Source organism: Polyodon spathula, chromosome 1 (assembly GCF_017654505.1).
Source record: "Polyodon spathula isolate WHYD16114869_AA chromosome 1, ASM1765450v1, whole genome shotgun sequence".
NCBI classification, from domain to species: domain Eukaryota; kingdom Metazoa; phylum Chordata; class Actinopteri; order Acipenseriformes; family Polyodontidae; genus Polyodon; species Polyodon spathula.
In genome coordinates this window covers 87,475,202-87,494,316 of record NC_054534.1, presented here as the reverse complement: position 1 = coordinate 87,494,316, position 19,115 = coordinate 87,475,202, and the positions used below count along the sequence as shown (strand labels likewise).

At 37.7% G+C, this 19,115-nt stretch overlaps 1 protein-coding gene across 3 annotated transcripts in view; it reads right to left on the bottom strand.

Moving 5' to 3' along the window:
* Positions 1-11,593: 11,593 nt before the first annotated feature.
* The window catches only part of LOC121323806 (suppressor of hairless protein homolog), a 45,553-nt gene continuing 38,031 nt past the window's right edge, over positions 11,594-19,115 (bottom strand). For all 3 annotated transcript variants that reach the window (XM_041265030.1, XM_041265038.1, XM_041265047.1), the window contains exons 8-11: positions 18,651-18,791; positions 17,947-18,102; positions 17,594-17,697; positions 11,594-15,637 (exon numbers count right to left, since the gene is read on the bottom strand). In XM_041265030.1, the coding sequence (XP_041120964.1) occupies positions 15,322-15,637; positions 17,594-17,697; positions 17,947-18,102; positions 18,651-18,791 (717 nt within the window). In that variant the 3' untranslated portion in view covers positions 11,594-15,321. The remainder of the gene's footprint in view (positions 15,638-17,593; positions 17,698-17,946; positions 18,103-18,650; positions 18,792-19,115) is intronic.

The window sequence follows — 19,115 nt, the reverse complement described above, 5'->3', positions numbered from 1 at the left end:
TGGAGACGGTTAATGTACTGTTGAGCTTTTGAAGTGATAAAAAAAAACTTCTACTGTACTTTGATTTGTGAACTTTTTAAAAGTGCAGACAGCAAGCAACAGCTGTTGTGAACACTGATGTGTCTCTTTTTCTCTAGTTCAGAGAGAAATGCTGTAGACCAAATAGAATCCCTTTTTCGAAACATTGATTTGAGGGGGTAATTGTGAATCCTTGATATTCACTGACAATGCAATTATTCTGTACTAATAGCAATGGTAGCACAGCTGCAATGGTATACAGTAAGTCAATAATATATTGTTAGCACAGTGGTAACAGTTCATATTTTGGCATACCAGTGGTTTGAACCATAATACACAATGTTCATTGCATTACCATGATGTATTTTCAGCACTTGTGTGTTGCCTTGCAATATTTTTTCCAATTCTATTGTATTGTCATTGATGTTAATGATATGGTCTGCTCTGTGTGTTTGTTATGCTTTGTTCAAGATGGTATAGTAACCACTATTCAACAGGTTTTGTCAAAGTTTTCTGAAATGGCTGGCATAGAAAATAGTCCAAGCTTGTTTTCCACCTGAAGAATGGATTTTGAGTTAAGAAAAACAAATTACTGCTGCCAAGTGCCAATGCTTCAGTTACCAGAGAATTTCTGTTTTGCACAAAGCTACATACACACATATATATAGAGAGGCAGCTGGTGGCCATTAAGCCCCCAGCAGCAGTAGAATCTTATTATTGTATTCTGACTGACAACACTTTTTATGTCTTAACATTTTACCCTAACTGGGCTGTAAATGCATTTTCTCCACTAGCCAGCAGAGAAAAGAAAACAGTAGCCCATTATTGTTTATTCTAATAAACTTAACTGTTCACACTGCCAGCATGTGTTTACAAATGCACCATATATACAAGACTGATAGAGCATTTAGATTTCAAGACCTAACATACAGGGTGCCATTTGTCAAATTTCCAGTGGGGAGGATAAAATACACAAATTACCAAACAGTAGGAAAGCCTATAACAAAGATACAGCACGTTGATACATCACTACAATGCTAGCATCTGCCACCACACCATGCAAATGCAGTTATTGTTCTTTAACATGTTTTATTATTATTATTATTATTATTATTATTATTATTAATAACTGAAAGGTACTATCAATGTACGCTTATAACACTACAAACACAATTTGCAAAACACACCTTTTGATTCCAAATCATTATTTAAAATGTAAAACTAAAGGCTTAGTGACGGTATGCTGTGTGTGCATACACAGAATTGCCATTCTATATGCAAAATGATTGCACTTCTATAACCCAACTCTGAGTCCTCATTATTTATTTTTTGCAGGCGATGAAGAATACATGTATCTGGGCATGAACATCAGCTGTATAAATGAAATTTTCCAGCAGAAAGATATTGTCAGTACAAAATCTATTTTCCCTGCCGGGGATGAAAATTGAAAGAGCAGAGCCAGGGAACCCCCACCCTAATCAAGTCGCACCCTGCTAACATATTTTCTAAATGAAGTTGTTAAAGCAGGAGAAAGGCAAACAAAAATCAAGAAAATCCTGTTGACTTAATTTGTTGACCAAAATAATTACTGTATATACCGCTCTGTACCAGCGGTAGCTGGTGACTTCTAAGTCAGAATAGGCACAACTGTTTCAGAAATCTGCCATGTCCTTTATCCAGCATAAATTGATTACTAGTGCCTGGTTGCAGTTTGTGTTTATATACAGTGACTGCAGCTCCGTGCAAGCAAAAAGCTCTCCCTTTTGTATCTATAGCAGTTCCCTGGAACTACTGTTACTGGTTTGTTTGTGTTTGGAATATAAAGAAGGATTAGGTGTGTGGCTCATGTTTTTGCTGTTTAATACCTTTAGAGGGTGTTAGGAATGTGCCTTGGAGCAAATTTCCCAAGCTTTTGCAGTAGGCTGCTAACTAGTATAGACAACTTAAATGCAGGTAAAACATCTTAAATTAAAGATGAACATCCTTATAAAATGACTTATTTTTAAATGAAAATGTATTTGTATTGTTGAAATTATGAACTTGTACACAATGTAACAGGAGTTGGGGGAGGGGTCAGTGTAGTAATGATTTGCATGAAAGCTACTTTGTACACAATAGAACTAGACAGCAGAAAACTGGGCTGCATAACCTTTATATTTTTTAATGGATTTAAATTTGTGCTCAATACTTCCCAGTAGCTTCAACTCGGTGGGTTTTGCATAATGCGTATGGCAGAATCATCTTTTAAGAAGCTTTTATTTAATTGAAAAAAGGGCACTTGGATTGGATACATAAAAATATTGTGAATTGCAGGTCCATTTAAAAGCATCCACATTTGCAGTTAAAGATAAGCAAGACCTTTAGGGTGCAAAACAATTGCTATTTTAAAGAAACAGTATGCTGTACATGCTGAGCCTGTTGGCTGCAGTTAATTTAGACATTGAGAAATTTGCACCAACATTGATATTGATGGGTAATTCAGAAGCCTGTAGTAACTGAGTCTGATTTTAATACTATACTCCTTGCTTTAGCTTTTTTCTTACAGAAAAAAATAATGATGTAAATAAAGTGATTCCAACATTATATTTGTTGAGGGATACATTTACTCTACAGCATTACTTTCTAAAGATAATGAGACATGTAAAATAATATTAAGATGATCCTACTTACACTTATGTAATAACGATTTTGTCTTTAAAGTTCTACTTGTGTTTGGGATGGGGAGGCTTTTGTTCAGTGATAACAAATGATAACAGCTGTAGTTTACATCTTAGTACATTTTATGATCCTTCTGTAACGGATAGTGGGAAATGAAGTTCAGTCCTTGTTAGTAAACTCTTTAGACAGGTCTTGGCAAATGCAGGATGCTAGGAGAGCTTGTGGCAGCTCTCCGTGCTCCTTTCAAGAGATATTGTTGGTGTCAGTTTAATAAATTCCCAGACACTGATGCGAAGATTATTTGTATGTATTCTGACTGACTCTCCATCTCCATTTTACAAACTCTTCCCTCATCAGCCTTTAGAACAGACATACCTAGCACTTAATTAAAAAAAAAAAAAAAAAAAAAAAACATGTAGTTCTCAGTTATCGCTTGTCCCTCTGTCTCTGCTAAATACACACTTTATAGTAACATTAAAATGTCAATTGTACAAGTGGTGAACAAGATGGAGCAACATGTCTATTGTGCTTTGCATGATACTTCCTGTGAGTTTGGGAGTGTTGTAATCTCTGTGTTTACGAAGTCTGTATTTAACCAGAATCAATTGGTTTCTTTAAATGTATTCCTTTTTTTTGTCCTTGACCTATGTGTAACATTGTATATGTTTTTGTGCTCTTAGCAAGAAAGTGTTCTCTACTTGGTGGGATTTGTTGCAGCTGTGAAAACTTCAAAGGATTATCTCAATGTAACTTATCAGTTAGCATTGTTGTTTGAGGATACATGTGATACTGTTTGCAGAACAAGTTTCTCTGCAGTTTAAATCTATCACAATTGAAAGAGACTATTCCTGTCCAATGTTTTTTGCTAGTGAAAATATTAGACTTTCGTCTGTTATTTAAAAATTTTATATATTGGTTTACATTATGTGGCAAGTGTCCTCTTCAGATTAAAACTTCAGCTATTTGGTATAAGGAAAACATAAACAGATGTAAATGTTTACCCCCCACAGACATTTTTAGCTACATATGTAAAAAGCTGTCTAAATATGTCATTAAATATATAGTACTGAGAAAATCCTTGTTGCTTTTCTGCTGATTGAAAAATAACATTAACTAAAATGTAATGTATATTTATTCCTGCATCCTAATTTATAAGGCTCACTGCTTTCAAATTGCTATATTTTTTAGATTCATTTTTATTTGTGCCATAACAATAACATTAATGGCGTTAATCCCTATTTCATTATATGGAACAAAAATACATGTTACTTAAATGTATGACATATTTATTCTTCACTGATATTTACATAATACCTATACATAAATCAAATATAACACACTGCATGATCACGGTAACGATCATGACAAGATGATGGTGATGCTGACCAGGAATAGGCTTAGTTTATCTTTATTTGGCTGAACACCAGGTTTTCAAATAAGGTTGCCTGCTCCAGGCATTGCTGTATTTTCCAGTTCGAAAGTTGAGATCACAAAAAATCTTGTAAAAATATGGCGCAATACATTTTTCTGACCATGCACTATTTCTGGCAGTGTCCATGTCTGATTGCTTCAAGCTAACTAAATCAAGTGCATTGTCAACTCTTGTTTTTTAGTCATTTTGTATCAATGCCATAAAATTTTGATGACATTTATTTGGTCTGAAATTCTGGCTGTATGAACCACGAGTAAAGTTATTCTACAAGGACTGGGAGGAAAACAGTATTTGTTAAAAAGTACAGCTTTATGAAGTATTTCAAATATTCATCGTAATACCATTGCTGCATAAAATTCCATTATAATGCATAACCTACATTCTTTGTTGGTACATTTGCAAAAGTAAGATGGTAATGAAGCAGGTTTATTGTAACCTCAATGTGATTCAGGGGGCAAGAATTAGACAACCTCCCCCATTCTGCCCTGTCAATAATATCTGCCAATCTCCCTATTTAAACCCTAAGTCATGCCATTATTCTCGGTCTTGCTCTTTCTACTTAGATCTCCAGCCTTCCGTGTTACCTGCTCATTGTTTCTCCCGATTGCTTCTCCAAACCTGCTATGATATCAAACATCTTCTTAACATTCACAAGGCTCAATCCTTGCTCCCCTGTTTTTTAGTGTCTATATGCTTCCTGTTGGATCAATTATTAACATACATAAACCTTGGATTTCATTGTTATGCAGATGATACTCGGATATATTTTTCCTACTGAATCGGAGATGGTGGGTTCTGTGCTGTCTCCGTGCCTGAGTGAAATCCAGTCGTGGGTGGCTATCAATTGTCTAAAACTTAATCCAATAAGACAGAGGTGCCATTAGTGGGCTCTAGACACAATTTAGCTAAATCGCTTAGTTTTTAAATATCTTTTGATGGGGATATTGATGACAAATGAGACTCCATCTCATACTGTGAAAAATGTGGTAATTACTATGGATTCAGAACACCCACATGAGCTCAGTTATAAAGGCCTAATTTTATCATTTGAGGAACTTTGCCAAATTGAGATCCATTCTATCTGATAAAATGCTGAGAAGTTCGTTCATGCCTTTGTTATTTCTCGGCTAGACTCGTGTAAGGATTTGTTTGCTGACCTTCCTTATTCTAAACAGCATCACCTCCAACTAGTTCACAATGCTGCATCAAGTTCTAAAATAACTACATTGGCTCCCTGTTAAGTTCAGGATTGATTTTAAAATTATTCTTATTACTTATAAGGTGCTTCATGGTCTAGGGCCATATTTGCAGGAACTGTTGGTACCTTATGCCCCAGTCATACTCAGAGTGGCCTTGTGTTCGTTCCCCTCCATGATATATCTTTGCCCAACAGAATATTGCTTGTATGCGTGGAGTGGGGGCCATCTCTTTCAGCGATGATGGAGCAATTGCGGGACTATAAACTTCTGTATCTAATTCCTGTATTCTGAATGCAAAATGTTTCCTCATGGCCAGTGCCCACCAGACCTGGATTGAAGCTTCCCCGCTTCTTCAGCTCAGCTTCCCTAGAAGCCTTCCTGACCCAATTTTAGCTTGCAGTCACGGAGCATGGCTGGAGCTCCACTGCCACTGACTCGATTCCAGATGCACTGCCACCTATCACAAAGACGGCCCCATCTGGTGTCACCGGCGTTCCCCCTCAGCAGCCCATTGTCTATTTGGACGACCTACTGGTACACGCTGCCACCTTTACCTGACTAATCTTGATGCTGTGCTACTCTGCTTACAAGCAGCCGGGCTTAAGCTCCATCCTGACAAGTTAGCCTGATGGAGCAAGAGGTTGCCTTCCTGGGCCATTGTTTGGGCAAAGGTGGGATCAGGACTGACCCGAACAAAGGAGGCCATACAACACTGGCCAGCCTCTGCCAACGTGAGTCAACTGAGAGGGTTCTTAGGATTAGCATCCTACTAGACACTTTGTTCCCCAGTTTGCCACAGTCGCTGTGGCGCTCCATCAGCTGCTTCACAAACAGCAAGCGTTCAACACCCTGAAGGAGGCCCTGATCCAAGCATCCATTCTGGTTCCACTTGCTCCTGCTGTAATGTTCATTGATGCGATCAAGGTCTGTGCGCTGTTCTTTCCCAGCAGAGGTGAGTGTGTCATTGCTTTTTACAGCCGCACATTCAGCACAGCAGAGTGCTGGTATTGCAGAAGGAAACTGCTGGCTGTTTTTGCCCTCTTGCGGCCGTTCAAGGCATACCTCACTGGTCAACATCTTACACTGCAAACTGGTCATGCCTCTCTTCAATGGCTGGTCAGCTTCAACCCTTAGCGGTCCATTTATTCAGCGGTCATCAGGTCCAATTTATTTTCCCATGCGCTGTTTATTTTATACACCCTGTTTAAATGTTTTTTTTTTTCAGAGTAAAACAGGTTTAAAAGGCCTTGAATTGCAAAAAAAAAACCACTCAGTACTGTAAGCCCCACCCCTTGTTCGCTGTATTTTTCACATAACTCTTTATAGACGGGCATACTGATAAATCCTCTCCTGATCACTCGTTTTATCACCAAACTCCTCAATAATGCGATCCAAGTTATTATTGTGTTCCTATAACATCTCAAAAAGCTCTGCAGATGTCAATGATATTCTTTGAGCTCTGGATGCAGAAGCAGCTACTTCCTTTGTTATGTCCGTATTCTCTGTAATGCCTGAGGCTATGAGAAACTCCCTTTTTTCGGTTTCATTCGGCTCCTATCAGTCTCACTAGCCATTGAAAGGTTTTCTCTGCTTTTTCCGGAGAAAATAAGACCAGAGACTTGTGCTTTACGTCTTTTTGATGATGTCGGACAGGGTTGAGCATTGGAATGGAAAGGGAAAATTGTAATGTTCGACCTGGTCCAACATAGGAAAGCAGAGGGTTAAGGAACCTGAAGGACAACTTGCTCTCTGGCTGGAACAGCTGCAGAAGTTCAATTTTGAGATTCAACACCATGCTGGCAGTATACACACCAATGCATTTGCCCTGTCTTGCCACCCCTGGGCTCCTGAAGGTTGTGGCTAGGGAACAGCGAGAGCAACAGGAAGGAAGCTGCGGTGAGTGAGACAGAGTGCTTCAGTGGTGCTGGCTGGAGCCAGTCACCCGGGTGGAGATATGTCAGCTGGTGGTCCCCAGCACCTTACAGCCTGATGTCCTGGCTGCAGTGCATAGAGCTCCAGGGATGGGACAAGTCTTTGCAGTGGCTACAGCAGAGCTATTACTGGGGCCACTGCCAGCGCAACACGGAAGACTACTGCCGGCACTGCGTTCACTGCGCAGCTAGAAAAGGCCCCCTTCCTCTCATCGAGTCTGGTAACAGGTACGTGCTGGTGACCGTGGATTATTTCAGCAAATGGCCTGAAGTTTACTCTCTACCCAACCAAGAAGCTGTCATGTTTGCAAAGGACCTCATTGAGAGATTTTTCGCCTGGTTCAGAGTGCCAGAAGCGCTGCACTCTGACCGGGGGAAGAAATGTTGAGTCAGGTGGTTGCGAAATGTCTGACAATTAAGAAAACCTGTACCACCATGCTCCACCCCCAGTGACGGGTTGGTTGAGCATTTTAACCGAACCCTATCTGCTCAGCTTGCCATTACCACCAGCACGAACCAGAAGGATTGAGACTTCCAGCTGCCCCTTATCCTGCTAGCCTACAGAAGCGTGGTGCAGGAGTCTACCAGCTGCACCCCAACTCTCCTCATGCTGGGCAGGGAACTCCAGATGCTTGCAGAGCTGCCTTCAGGCGCCCACCAGACCAACGACCCCCCAGAATATGCCTGCCAGCTGCAGGATCTTCTGGACACAACCCACCAGTTCGCCTGGGACCAGCTCCAGTTGCCTGGAGTTCACCAGAAGAGAAATTATGATGTGGTGAGAAAGGATGGCATTTTGATAGCAGGGGACCAAGCCTGGGTGTTTGGGCCAAAGAGGAGGAGGTGGCGCTGCCCAAAGCTGGATAGCCCATAGATCGACTTATTCTTAACTGGAGTGAACGGGAGAGGTCATATACCAGGTTCAGATGCCTCCCCATGGCCACCAAGTTATATAGCACTGGGATCGCCTCGCTCCCTACCAAGGTTGCCACAACACCGGTAAGTCAAACCTCCCCCCGCTCACCTCCACACTCCCCTCCACTCTCCACTTCTCCTCCCGCTCCTGAGCGCCATCAATGCCACCATCCCTGTGCCTGCTTCTATTCCCTCTTCTGAATCCCTTCCAGTCATCCTCCAACCCTCCACCTCTTTAGTTCCTGACCAGCAGCACCTAGGATTGAGAAGGCGACACTGCCACCGTGTTGTCTCCCGGCCAGCCAGCCCTGCATCTCCGATTCCAGCTTCCCCCTCTCCTGTTACAGCATGCCCCAGCAAGTTAGAAGGACCTCATATTGCGTTGCGTTTCTCTGAATTCCTGACAAGAACTAAAGCCATTTGCTAAACAATAAACTATCATTGCCATTGACCAAAAATCCTGTTGCAGCATCTTCATTACACTGCCGCTACAATATAACCAAAACATTAGACTTACAGGCTGGTGTTGACAAATTCGCCTAAATGAAAGCAAGATGCTACCCCCTTTTATTTTATTTGTGATTATCCATTTAAACATGTTATTTAAAACGTATTTCTACTTTCAACACTCACAGAATTGTAGTGCTTATTTAGCGGTTAATGTTCTTTGGTTTATATTTAATACAAAGTGTCACTCTTTGTGGAGAGCAGGTGAAATGTATCAAACCTTAACGAGGTTGTAAGTATGTATCAAATCTGGTGAGATGTATTCAGATGGAAGATCTAAAATAATTATTACCCTGGCTCTTTTTGTAAAGCCCATACATTACTTTTTTTTTTCTTCTTTTTAATGATTTGAAATAAGTAGTCCAATGTCCCTTTGCTGCTACTCTAAACAATTTTTAAAAAGTGATCTTGTACCACTATGTGTTTAATGTAGCAGTAGTTATAGTATGTAACTGAGAAATGTTTACTTAACTGAGATATCGGAAGCTGGCAGCAGAGCAATTCAGTAAGTGTTAAAGCCTTTACCCACATATCATCAGTTTAAATACAGTATACAAATGTCAATGGTGCTCAATCACTGAGGACAAAACATCAAAACAAGTCCTCGTGGGTAAGCAACTTATTATGTTTACTCAGGGCTGCAGAATCCTATTTTACCACAGTATACTTGAGAAGCAATCGTCTCGTGAGGGTGCCTAGTTTAACAGCCATGCAGTGTTACGTGTAATGGCCTTTGAATTAAAATTACATTACAGTACAGTATTTCTATCACGACTACCACTGCATTTAATCATCTGTGGCTTATTTATTTTCAGTTGTAATGCAAATCTCAGTTTTTCATTAAGATGCAAAGCTCCACAATCCCCTCCACCGTGCCGCCACACAGCAGTGCTGTACTCAGTATGTATTCAGTTAATGTGTATTCACTTTATTGAAACACATTTTCACAATCAGAGATAACAAAAAACAAAACATACCTGCACAATGCAGTGGCAGTCAACATTTGATTACAAACTTGTCCACTGTTGCCTGCATCATTGCACGATGCATGCTGTGTATGTGCTTAATCATGCGAGATGTGATCAAATTCAAAAACAGCTTTATTGGCTGTACATGTCATTGCACTTGATACAGTACCATATTACATGTAGTCAGTTTGCCCTGACATGATTCTTACTAGTGGAGTATTTTAGCATGGCGAGTATAGGAATGACTTTGTCCCAGCAGTTTTGATCACTATATGCAGTTGATTCTTATATCAATGATTCTTATAAACAGAATGCACTGATCATTTCTTTCCATATAAATGCATATTTAAGCAATATAGTAATATATCAGTACTTTTCAACCAGAATGTATCTAATACTGTTGTGTAACACCTTCATTTAAATATCATTTTCTGCCGATCCACTGTGAAGAGGAGACATTATAGAGCAGCTATGCATTCTGTTACCAAACCCGTAAACACACAGCACAGCCCTACACAACCCGTAAATCTAAATCTCATTTTCAAATCTATGGTACATTTCCTTTAGACTATGTATAAATAATTGTGCATGGGCATCAGCAACATTAATAGTTTCTTAATGCCGCTAAGGAATGCACTGGGGAAAATATCAGTAGGAGAGATTTCATCTTGAAGCTAGCCACAGTGCTTCAGTAGAAACATTTCAGAAAACAGAAAACTGCAAAGCAGCAACAGTGCTGCAGCTCAACCTGGATTCAGTGCTGCACCGACTGTCACACACAAGAGAAAACATGTTACTTTCATTTTAAATAAAAAAAAAAAAAAGTTTGTGCAGCTTTGTGTGTAGATATACCTGTTTACACACTAGTTACTTTTGAAATGTTTATTTATTTTTTTAAATAGTTTTTCAAGTAGTACTTTATGTGGTAAGTTAGAAAATAAACCCTTTGATGTTTGATTGTTCTTTTAAAATACAGCGTTTCAGCTGTGCAGATGTTTGATATGTCATGCTTGAGTTATATATGATAGTTTGTCTTTCATTTTAATGTTGATGCTGTTAAAATGTAACTGTCATGATGACTGCCGGCAGTGGTTCTAGTGTTAAACTAACTTACTATTATTTCAACACGGTTTGTTTCACACCCTCTAGTGACTACTACATCCGACATTCACTGTCTGAACTGAAAGGTAATACGCAGAAATATTTTGACCTGTATTTCATAAATTTATCATTTCTGTATTTTCCTCGATTTTTCTTAAAACTACCTATTAAAGCTTAATGACAAATAAATTGGCAGAATTAGCCCAGAAACTAGCTACCGTGACTCCTAAATATTTCTCTTGGTTATATTTTCCAAGTTGCCCAATTGCACGGGACCAGTTCAGCACCAGTTCACCCACATATCAAGGAAAGCGCATGTGCAGCATCCTAAACGATATCGCAAAAACACGGAAGCAGATCAATCTCTTCAATGAATCCAGAGTTTCAAATAAGCTACTGTAAAATGCTTTCGTAGAGCAAGATGGAGTATTGTGACAGTGCAAGTCATACAAACATCCAACGTTTCTCACTGCAGATTTCAAATATCGAATTGTATTTTGATAGCGCCTGCACTGCCGCGTTGGTCTACAGTAGTTTAGGCTATCACAGAAGTATATCAGTTCAGTGTAGAGTATGTAGTGAATAAAACAAATGCAAAAAAAGTTTTTTTTAAGTGGTTGTAGGCGCGAATGCAAATGGTCCTGTTCGGGCTGTTCTCCAGGGCCCCCTTTGGGGAAGTGGGTCCCTTATGGGTCTGGATGTCATACACATGTATCCTTAATCGCAGTGTAAATGTAACTTGTAGTACAATTCTTCTTATTAACCAAAGTCCTCATGTGCTACCTTTGCATGACACGTACTTCTGCTCATAAAAATTAATTAATTTACATATGTTGTGTTAAAAACAGAAAACAAAAACATAAGTGGTTTATATTTCAGTTTTATTTCTTGATTTTGCCCATGTTGTAGGTTTTGATTCAATGAAATATGGAACTGAGCAGGTGCAATATGTACAACAATGCTGTTATCAAAAACTGTCCCCTTATTTCATGTTATTGCTAAAATATTACATGTGCACATTTCTTACTAATTGACCCTTTGAGTACTGAGAACACTATTTTTGAATGCATTTATATATAACAGTGGCTAGAGTACTACTAAGAATGCAGTACAGTATGGAACTAGTAAAAATGTAATCTATACATTTTGTGGAGAAGACACTTCAGATCTCAAAGGGTTCAGTATGAAAACTATTGTTTTATTACATATCGTTTTCAACAAAGCTGCCTCTCAATCCCACACTGCAGTGCATGAAAACATAAAAGTAAAACATTTGGCATATTAAAGTATACACAGTTGTTCAGAGCTCATTTAAAAAAAAAAAAAAAAAACACAGTTGCTTTCTGAAGAAAACACCAATGAAAATATGTTAACTGTATATCCTCAAAGTGTGACTGACAAATGTTTATTATTCTTATTTATTTTATTTTATTTATTTATTTTTACAAAATCTTTGTTCCGTCAGCTTTGTGGTACCACTATCTGCAGATCTGGTAACACTTGTAACATTAGAATGCTCACCAGAAAGAGGTCCTATAGACAGATATGCTGTTCTGTGCTGCTTTTGTTTAAACTGACAGAAGACAAATTAATAGTCAGATGGTTATGGTTATTACTGTTGACCATTAATTACTGCAGCAAAAACCATATACAAGCTTTTACTAGTTGTTCAGTTTACTACATCCTTGTTAACCAAATTAATGTAAACAGTCAAACCAGAAAAGATGGTCTATTAGATATGTTCAAATTCTGTAATGTTTTAGAGCTGTACACCTCAAGTTTAATGATAAGGAATTTACATTATAATAATGGAGGCAAGATTATCTATTCCTTCTGGTATGCTACCTTCGAAGACATGGAAACCAACAGGAGATAATGGAAGGGTTTTGTTTGATTTCAATAACTACAGAACATATGGTAAATAAATGAAGGCAGCAAACAGCACACAGTAAAAAATAAAGCAATTTCACTCTGATATTAAAGCAACTTTACTGTTAAAAGTTGTCTTGCTGCTTTAATGTAGTTTAATGCCACCCTGGAGAAATACAAAAACCCAACCAACCCCATTCATCATCACTGCAGCAGTCTGCCTATTGACAGCTAATGAAGGCCAAAACAGGTACCTGGGGCATAATGCACTTGTTTGCTGGTGGAACAAACAAAAGCTCAAAATGAGTTAATAATTTAAAAATACAAATACCACACTGTACATTGGGCATATATATTATATAAATAAAAAATAAAAAAAATTAAAAAAAAAACAAATTAAAAATAACATAACTCAGAATATGCGAAAAACATCCCTCCCTATTGTGGTTTGAAAATGTAATATTCTGCTAGGACTATGTATATAATGTAGACTTTCAAAAATCACCACTTACATAGACCAACATTTTTAAAAAAACTGTTAAAGGCTTAACATGAACTTTTGAAAATCTCAGTCTATTTGTATATGCTATCTTTGTTTCACAGCTATTAGAGTTATGGAAGACATTCCTAAATGCAGCTTAGCTAACACTACTGGAAAATAAAATAATAAGGACAGGATTGAAAATCTGCAAGAAGCCAGCTACAGTTCTTCACCTCAATAACCCAAAAATGAAACTAATATTGTAATACAGACTTAAAAAATGCACTGAGACTAAAAGCACATTGGAAAGGGGTCAGTGGTAGACTTAAAGAAAACCTCAGGTGGACTACTGTAGTCTACATTTTACAGGTATAAAAAGTAGACAATGTATTTCAGCAAAGATTACTGGCTTAGCAAGCCTTTTGGCCTGTTGCATTCGACTCATATTAGTATTCTATATCATAATTTTTCACATACAAGTTTTACTAAGGCATGGTTACTATAGAATGGGGAATATTTCGTTCCTTTAAGAGCTCCCCCAGATTTTCTGAGCAGGAATTACTGCACCATATGTAGATAATGAACATGTACAGTACTAGTTACAAAAAGTGAACTGATTGAAAATGTCCTCACTCGCTTATTACTACACTAGCGTGTTACTTCAACAAAGTCCAATTATTTAAATTGACAATGAATGGGAATCACAGCTGCAGATACAGATGGCCTAAACTAATTTAATACAAAACAAATGTAACTGTAACCAAATAACCCCGGTAGGACCATAACAGGATCCAGTCGTACAGTGCAAGCCATCTTTAGATTTATAATTTTATAAAACAACATGTATAAGAAAGATAGCGTTTACAAACAGTAAGCTCTTTAACATATACTTAGTTCTCAACCTTCTGGCCAAAGCACAGTTTAAAGAGAAGGGGACGGGGGATGGGGGGCGGGGACTGCTAAAATTGAAAGGCGATTAAAAGCAACAAAATAACTAGAGGCATTTACAGAAATGCATTGCAGCACAAAAGCAGCAGTAAGGCCACAACAAATGCAAATATCGGTCTCAAACTTCTTATATGGAGCATATTGTTCATGATCACTCTGGCCTTAGAAGACAGGGGATTAGGTCTATACAATAACTCAGACATTGGGAAGACAGGGTGGTTAGAAAACAGGTGAATAAATATTAACAGCAGCACTTTGACAGGACTGCACACAGCATTAAAAAATATATATTTGGTTAATTTTGCCTTTAAATTTGTTTATATGGGTCACATGATTTCAGAAAAAAACTAAATGAAATGAGTAATCCTTTAAGAATTCTTTAACATTAGGCAAATAATGCAAATGAACCATATAAACTATTTGAGCTTGCCATGGCATGGCCTAAGGCAACAATTGCTAACACGAATACTTTGCCACATGTCTGAACTCAGATAAAGACAGAACCTCACATGTAAAGCCTAGGGGTAGGGGGGAACTGGAAGAGCTAGATGGAACACTACTGCTCCAATGCACAATGATTGAACAACAAAAAAAAAAGTTTAAAAGGTTAGCGTACAGCATGTATTGCAGGCAAGGCAGAGGCGTTGCTTAAAGCTTTTGTATAGACTTCATATAAATGAAATGAACACAACTTCAGTTTTGTAAAGTCACAAAGATTTTCATTTAAAAAACAAAAAAGTAGTTCCAGTTGGAGACCAAAATACAAGTTTTACTGGAAGAGTAAGGTAGCTATAATATACAAGCAAGTTCTACCCTGGAACCTGGATATACTTCAGAGCCAAAACTCTGAGGAAAAATATAAACTATTTGGTAACAAAAGTGTACTATATGTTTAATACAAAAAAAAGGTATGGTGAAAATGTACCTTTACTAAAGCTTATACAAGATCATTGGTCCATAAAAACTATGTTATCATGTTTTATATGCGTTCTACTTTGCTGAACCTCCAGTCGCACCCACATTTATACATCTTGCCCCTTTACAAAAAAAAAAAACTGAAAAATAGACTTTTTTTTATTAAAGTTTTATACATGGCTGATGTATCTTGTGGTTTCTTGTTTTTTTACCCTTTATTTGATCTAGGCTCCCATCAGTTCACTTATGCTTTCAGATCAAAACAGGCTTGTCCCTATGAAACCACAATGGGTGTTGAAGATTACAGTTGTTTTCTTTTCTTCCTTTTCCTTTATGTAGCACTTAAGTCAGTTTAAAGTCTTTTGTTTCAGTTGGTAGGTTAAGATACTACCGTTGCAGCTGAAGATGTGACATTGGTAGAATTTGTGGTGAGAGTTGTGTAACTTCCCTCACTATTTGTGTTGGGTTCACTTGATGCCATCAGGCTTGAGTTTGCTCGGAGGATGGCCCCAGCAGCATTGCAGTGTGGTCTGGGCCCTGGCTCTGGTGTGTAAGTGAAAGTAAGGGTGGTGGAGTAGATAATCCCATCGTTTCGAACCAAAGTGACAGGGACCTGAACTGGCTGCCGAACCCACCTCCAGCCCTCGCGGAATGCAGAAATATCTGGAACGACGCACAGCATGCTCTCTGCACACCTGTAAGAAATGTAAGACTTCAGGGCAACATAAGTTTCTAAATGTCATACAGTATCATATGTTCCCATGCCAAGTTAGGTCAATACTGTGTACAGAGCACACTGAGAGTTGCACCCATAGCTGCCAGGAAAGCTTCTCCTCACAGCTCTGTGACAGCACTTCAATCTTGACCTGAACAGTCCCACTCTGGCTGTTTCTTAAGAATGCTGAATTGCATAGCGTGTTGTAACTAGTGTAAAGTAAACCAGGTGTTTAGTTAACACCAGCAAATTACTTAAGTCTGCCTGCAACTCAATTTTAATCTTGATGGGCAAGATAGCAGATCGGATCTGCACTAGTGATGCAATGGTTATGATTTTCCCAGACCGAACAGAAACTTACATTTCTACATTCCCTCTAACACTTTCATTTAGTTAACATTTTTTGCCACACTGGAATAACTTAAGCCACTTAACAATACTGTAGACAAGTTAAACATACTGTTTCGCAAGGCAAAAAGACATGTATTTTGTTTGAAAACAAGTAGATATTTAAATGCCAGACCCTACCCTTTACAATGCACATAAACAGTATAATTAAAGTGCACTATAACTCCGATTCCCATTTAATAAATGCCAAACTTAGTCCCATATGAAAAAACGTCATTACAGATTTCCTAAATTCTGAATAGGTTTGCAGAGATATTCATGTACTGCATAATCCTTTATACTATTTTGACTGTGATGCGGTTTTCTTTCCACTGCAGGTGTATATTAATATTAATGCCTACCTGGCCAACTGAAGCTCTAGTTACACAAGCTTGTACTAATGTGATTAATAATATTAGTAGGATTGTTCAGACACTACTGTGTTTAAAAAACTTTTTTTTTTTTACTGTGTTCTTTCACCTGGGATTACTGACAGTAATACTGCACCGATTCTGACATTAAAACTCAATATATCATAGTGAGACGAATCCTTTTTAAAATAATAAATGTGTTTATTTTTTTATTAAATTGTTCCTCTTTCGAATACACTCCGTTACTATTTTCAAAATATATATCAACACATTTTAAAGAGATAGCAAACAACGGGGGGAAAAAAAATACAAATGACTTAATAAATTAGCTGTGATCTTTTGAAGCTGCATGTTTCTGGCTTGCCGTTTGCGAAAATATCCTTTTGGGACCAGAGGGTATGTTTGAAACCATGACTGCTTCATCTCCCTGTGACTATCACGGTCATATTTTATTTGTGTGTACATGGTTGGTATGGGCTACCTCTTTCGGAACATGATTCTGATAATTTGTCTGTACAATTTATTTTTAAAAAATGTCAAGAATTTTTTTCGTTTGGATGCCATGTTTTTAAAAAAATATATTTTTTACAAGCAGCGCCGTTCACTGACTTTCTAATTAGAATCTCCGTCCTCCTGCCAAACACAATGTTTGTCGCATACATTTTTACGTGAACAAGCTAAAAGGCGTTCATTGAGCGAAATGAAATCAAACTAAACGGTCTGTACTGATTCATCTACCACATTGAAAGTAATCATGCTGGCAGTCTTACACAAGTACATTTTTAAAAGCCTTCGCCCTCATAGCGGGAACGTAGCATTTGCATAAAATTCCAAACCAAATGATACCGGCAAAAGATAAAAACGAACGTGGACTGGTACCAATTATTTTTGTACAGTGAAAAAGAGTAGTTTCAGCATTGCGCTGTCAGGTATTTATGGGAACTAATCTCACACTTTGCTGCATGTAGACGGTATTAATTTTAATATAGTAACAAACCAAAAGTTATGACCTACCCGATTGAATCTGACAGCCCTCAGTATGGTTGGTTGATGTGATGCTACATGCACTGCAGACATACCCTAACTTAAATCTTTTGTTAAAAAAAGTGCATCCCATGAAGTGAAAAGCTGAAGCTGAAACTTTGAGGTTAGAACAAGAAAAACAAGGAAGATGTTACCTGTACATAGTTTCAGCTTCTACATCCCCAAACCAAACCCGAAGATTTGGTGTGAAATTCTGTCCTGTAAGTTCCAGCATGGCCACATCCCCACCTCCATTTAGCTGTTTCAAAAAAAATAAACAATTAAAGCTCAAAGATATATGCACTGGTTTACAACCCCAAGAAATAAAGAATATCCTTTATCTACAGTTACTATACAGGGTCTTTAAGAATAACACCAGTTCGAGGATTTAGAGAGTTCTACAGACTGGTTGTTGATTTAGCTTGTTTGTTAAAAAATAGTGCTAAATTTTTAATGAAAGCAACAGGATAGTTGCAAGTTTTTCTTAAGATTTGTAAGTCTGTTTCACCTGTAAGCTTTCTACAACAGGCACTGGAGTAACTGGTGAATGCACAGGCCCCATCCCCTCATAGAAAGTATATTCTGCCTTGTCTGTGCTGATGATTGTCCAAGAGGCGCCATCGTTTATCATTTCTTTGTTTGGTTCTTTTGGACATGGAGTGGCCTAAAAGACAAAACGTTATTAGCACCAAGTGTAATTCACTTCTTGCATAATATTCAATTATTATGTCAAATGTAATTATTTGTGGATCAAACGGATCTTCTGAGCTATGATAACTAGATAAAGAGATACATTTGTTTTTATCATTAGTAGACATCATAACATTCATGGAGTAACTCATTTTAAAAAAGTAAAACGACGCCAATGTCACCACTGGATGACCAAAATGATGGATTGATTTAGATCAGTTATTGTTTAGATCAATTAAATAAACTCCTGAGCATTTAAAAAATATGCATGTAGCACTTTAAATGGAATGGAAAAAAAAGTGTGACAAAAAAGATTTGGAATGGTCTACTGTATGCTGTGCATGGAAAGTTGTTGCTAGCCCTTGGGTACCCACTGCAGCATTTTCAGCTTTTAAATACAAAGTTATCATGACTAATGTACCAAGATGCTTTTACCTGAAAAAAATAAAATGAAAAAAATAAAAAACCTCGACCGGTTTTCAAATACAGCATTTTAGTGATTGTCAGTGTTTTAAGTCTTACTTGAAACTGGATTATCCTCTCCTGAGAAAGGCACAGGTACATTCTTTCTGTGTCCTTCAAATAAAAAGCACACTTATGAAGCTGCGATACTGGATCATCTGCATCTAGCAATGCTGTTTGTTTATCCACTTTACGGATTATCTGCAAATGTACAAAGGACATTTAATTACAAATGCATTAAAAGATAAATGTTACAACATCAGCATCCAACTTCGTTTAAACATTTGAAAGCACTGTAAAACCTGACAAAAAATGTATTTTCATGGCTATCTGCAAAATAAAAGTGATTTATTCATCGATCCTAAATATTTTGAAGATTTTATTTTCTTTCAGTTATAATTGAGACCAACTGCAAAAAATATCTGGAGTTCCCGTTTAGTGAAGGCCCACTATGTTTAACAAATAGTTTAACTATTTATCAGAATAATGTAAGTGGATACAGGTAACAAAATAGATTTAACTAAA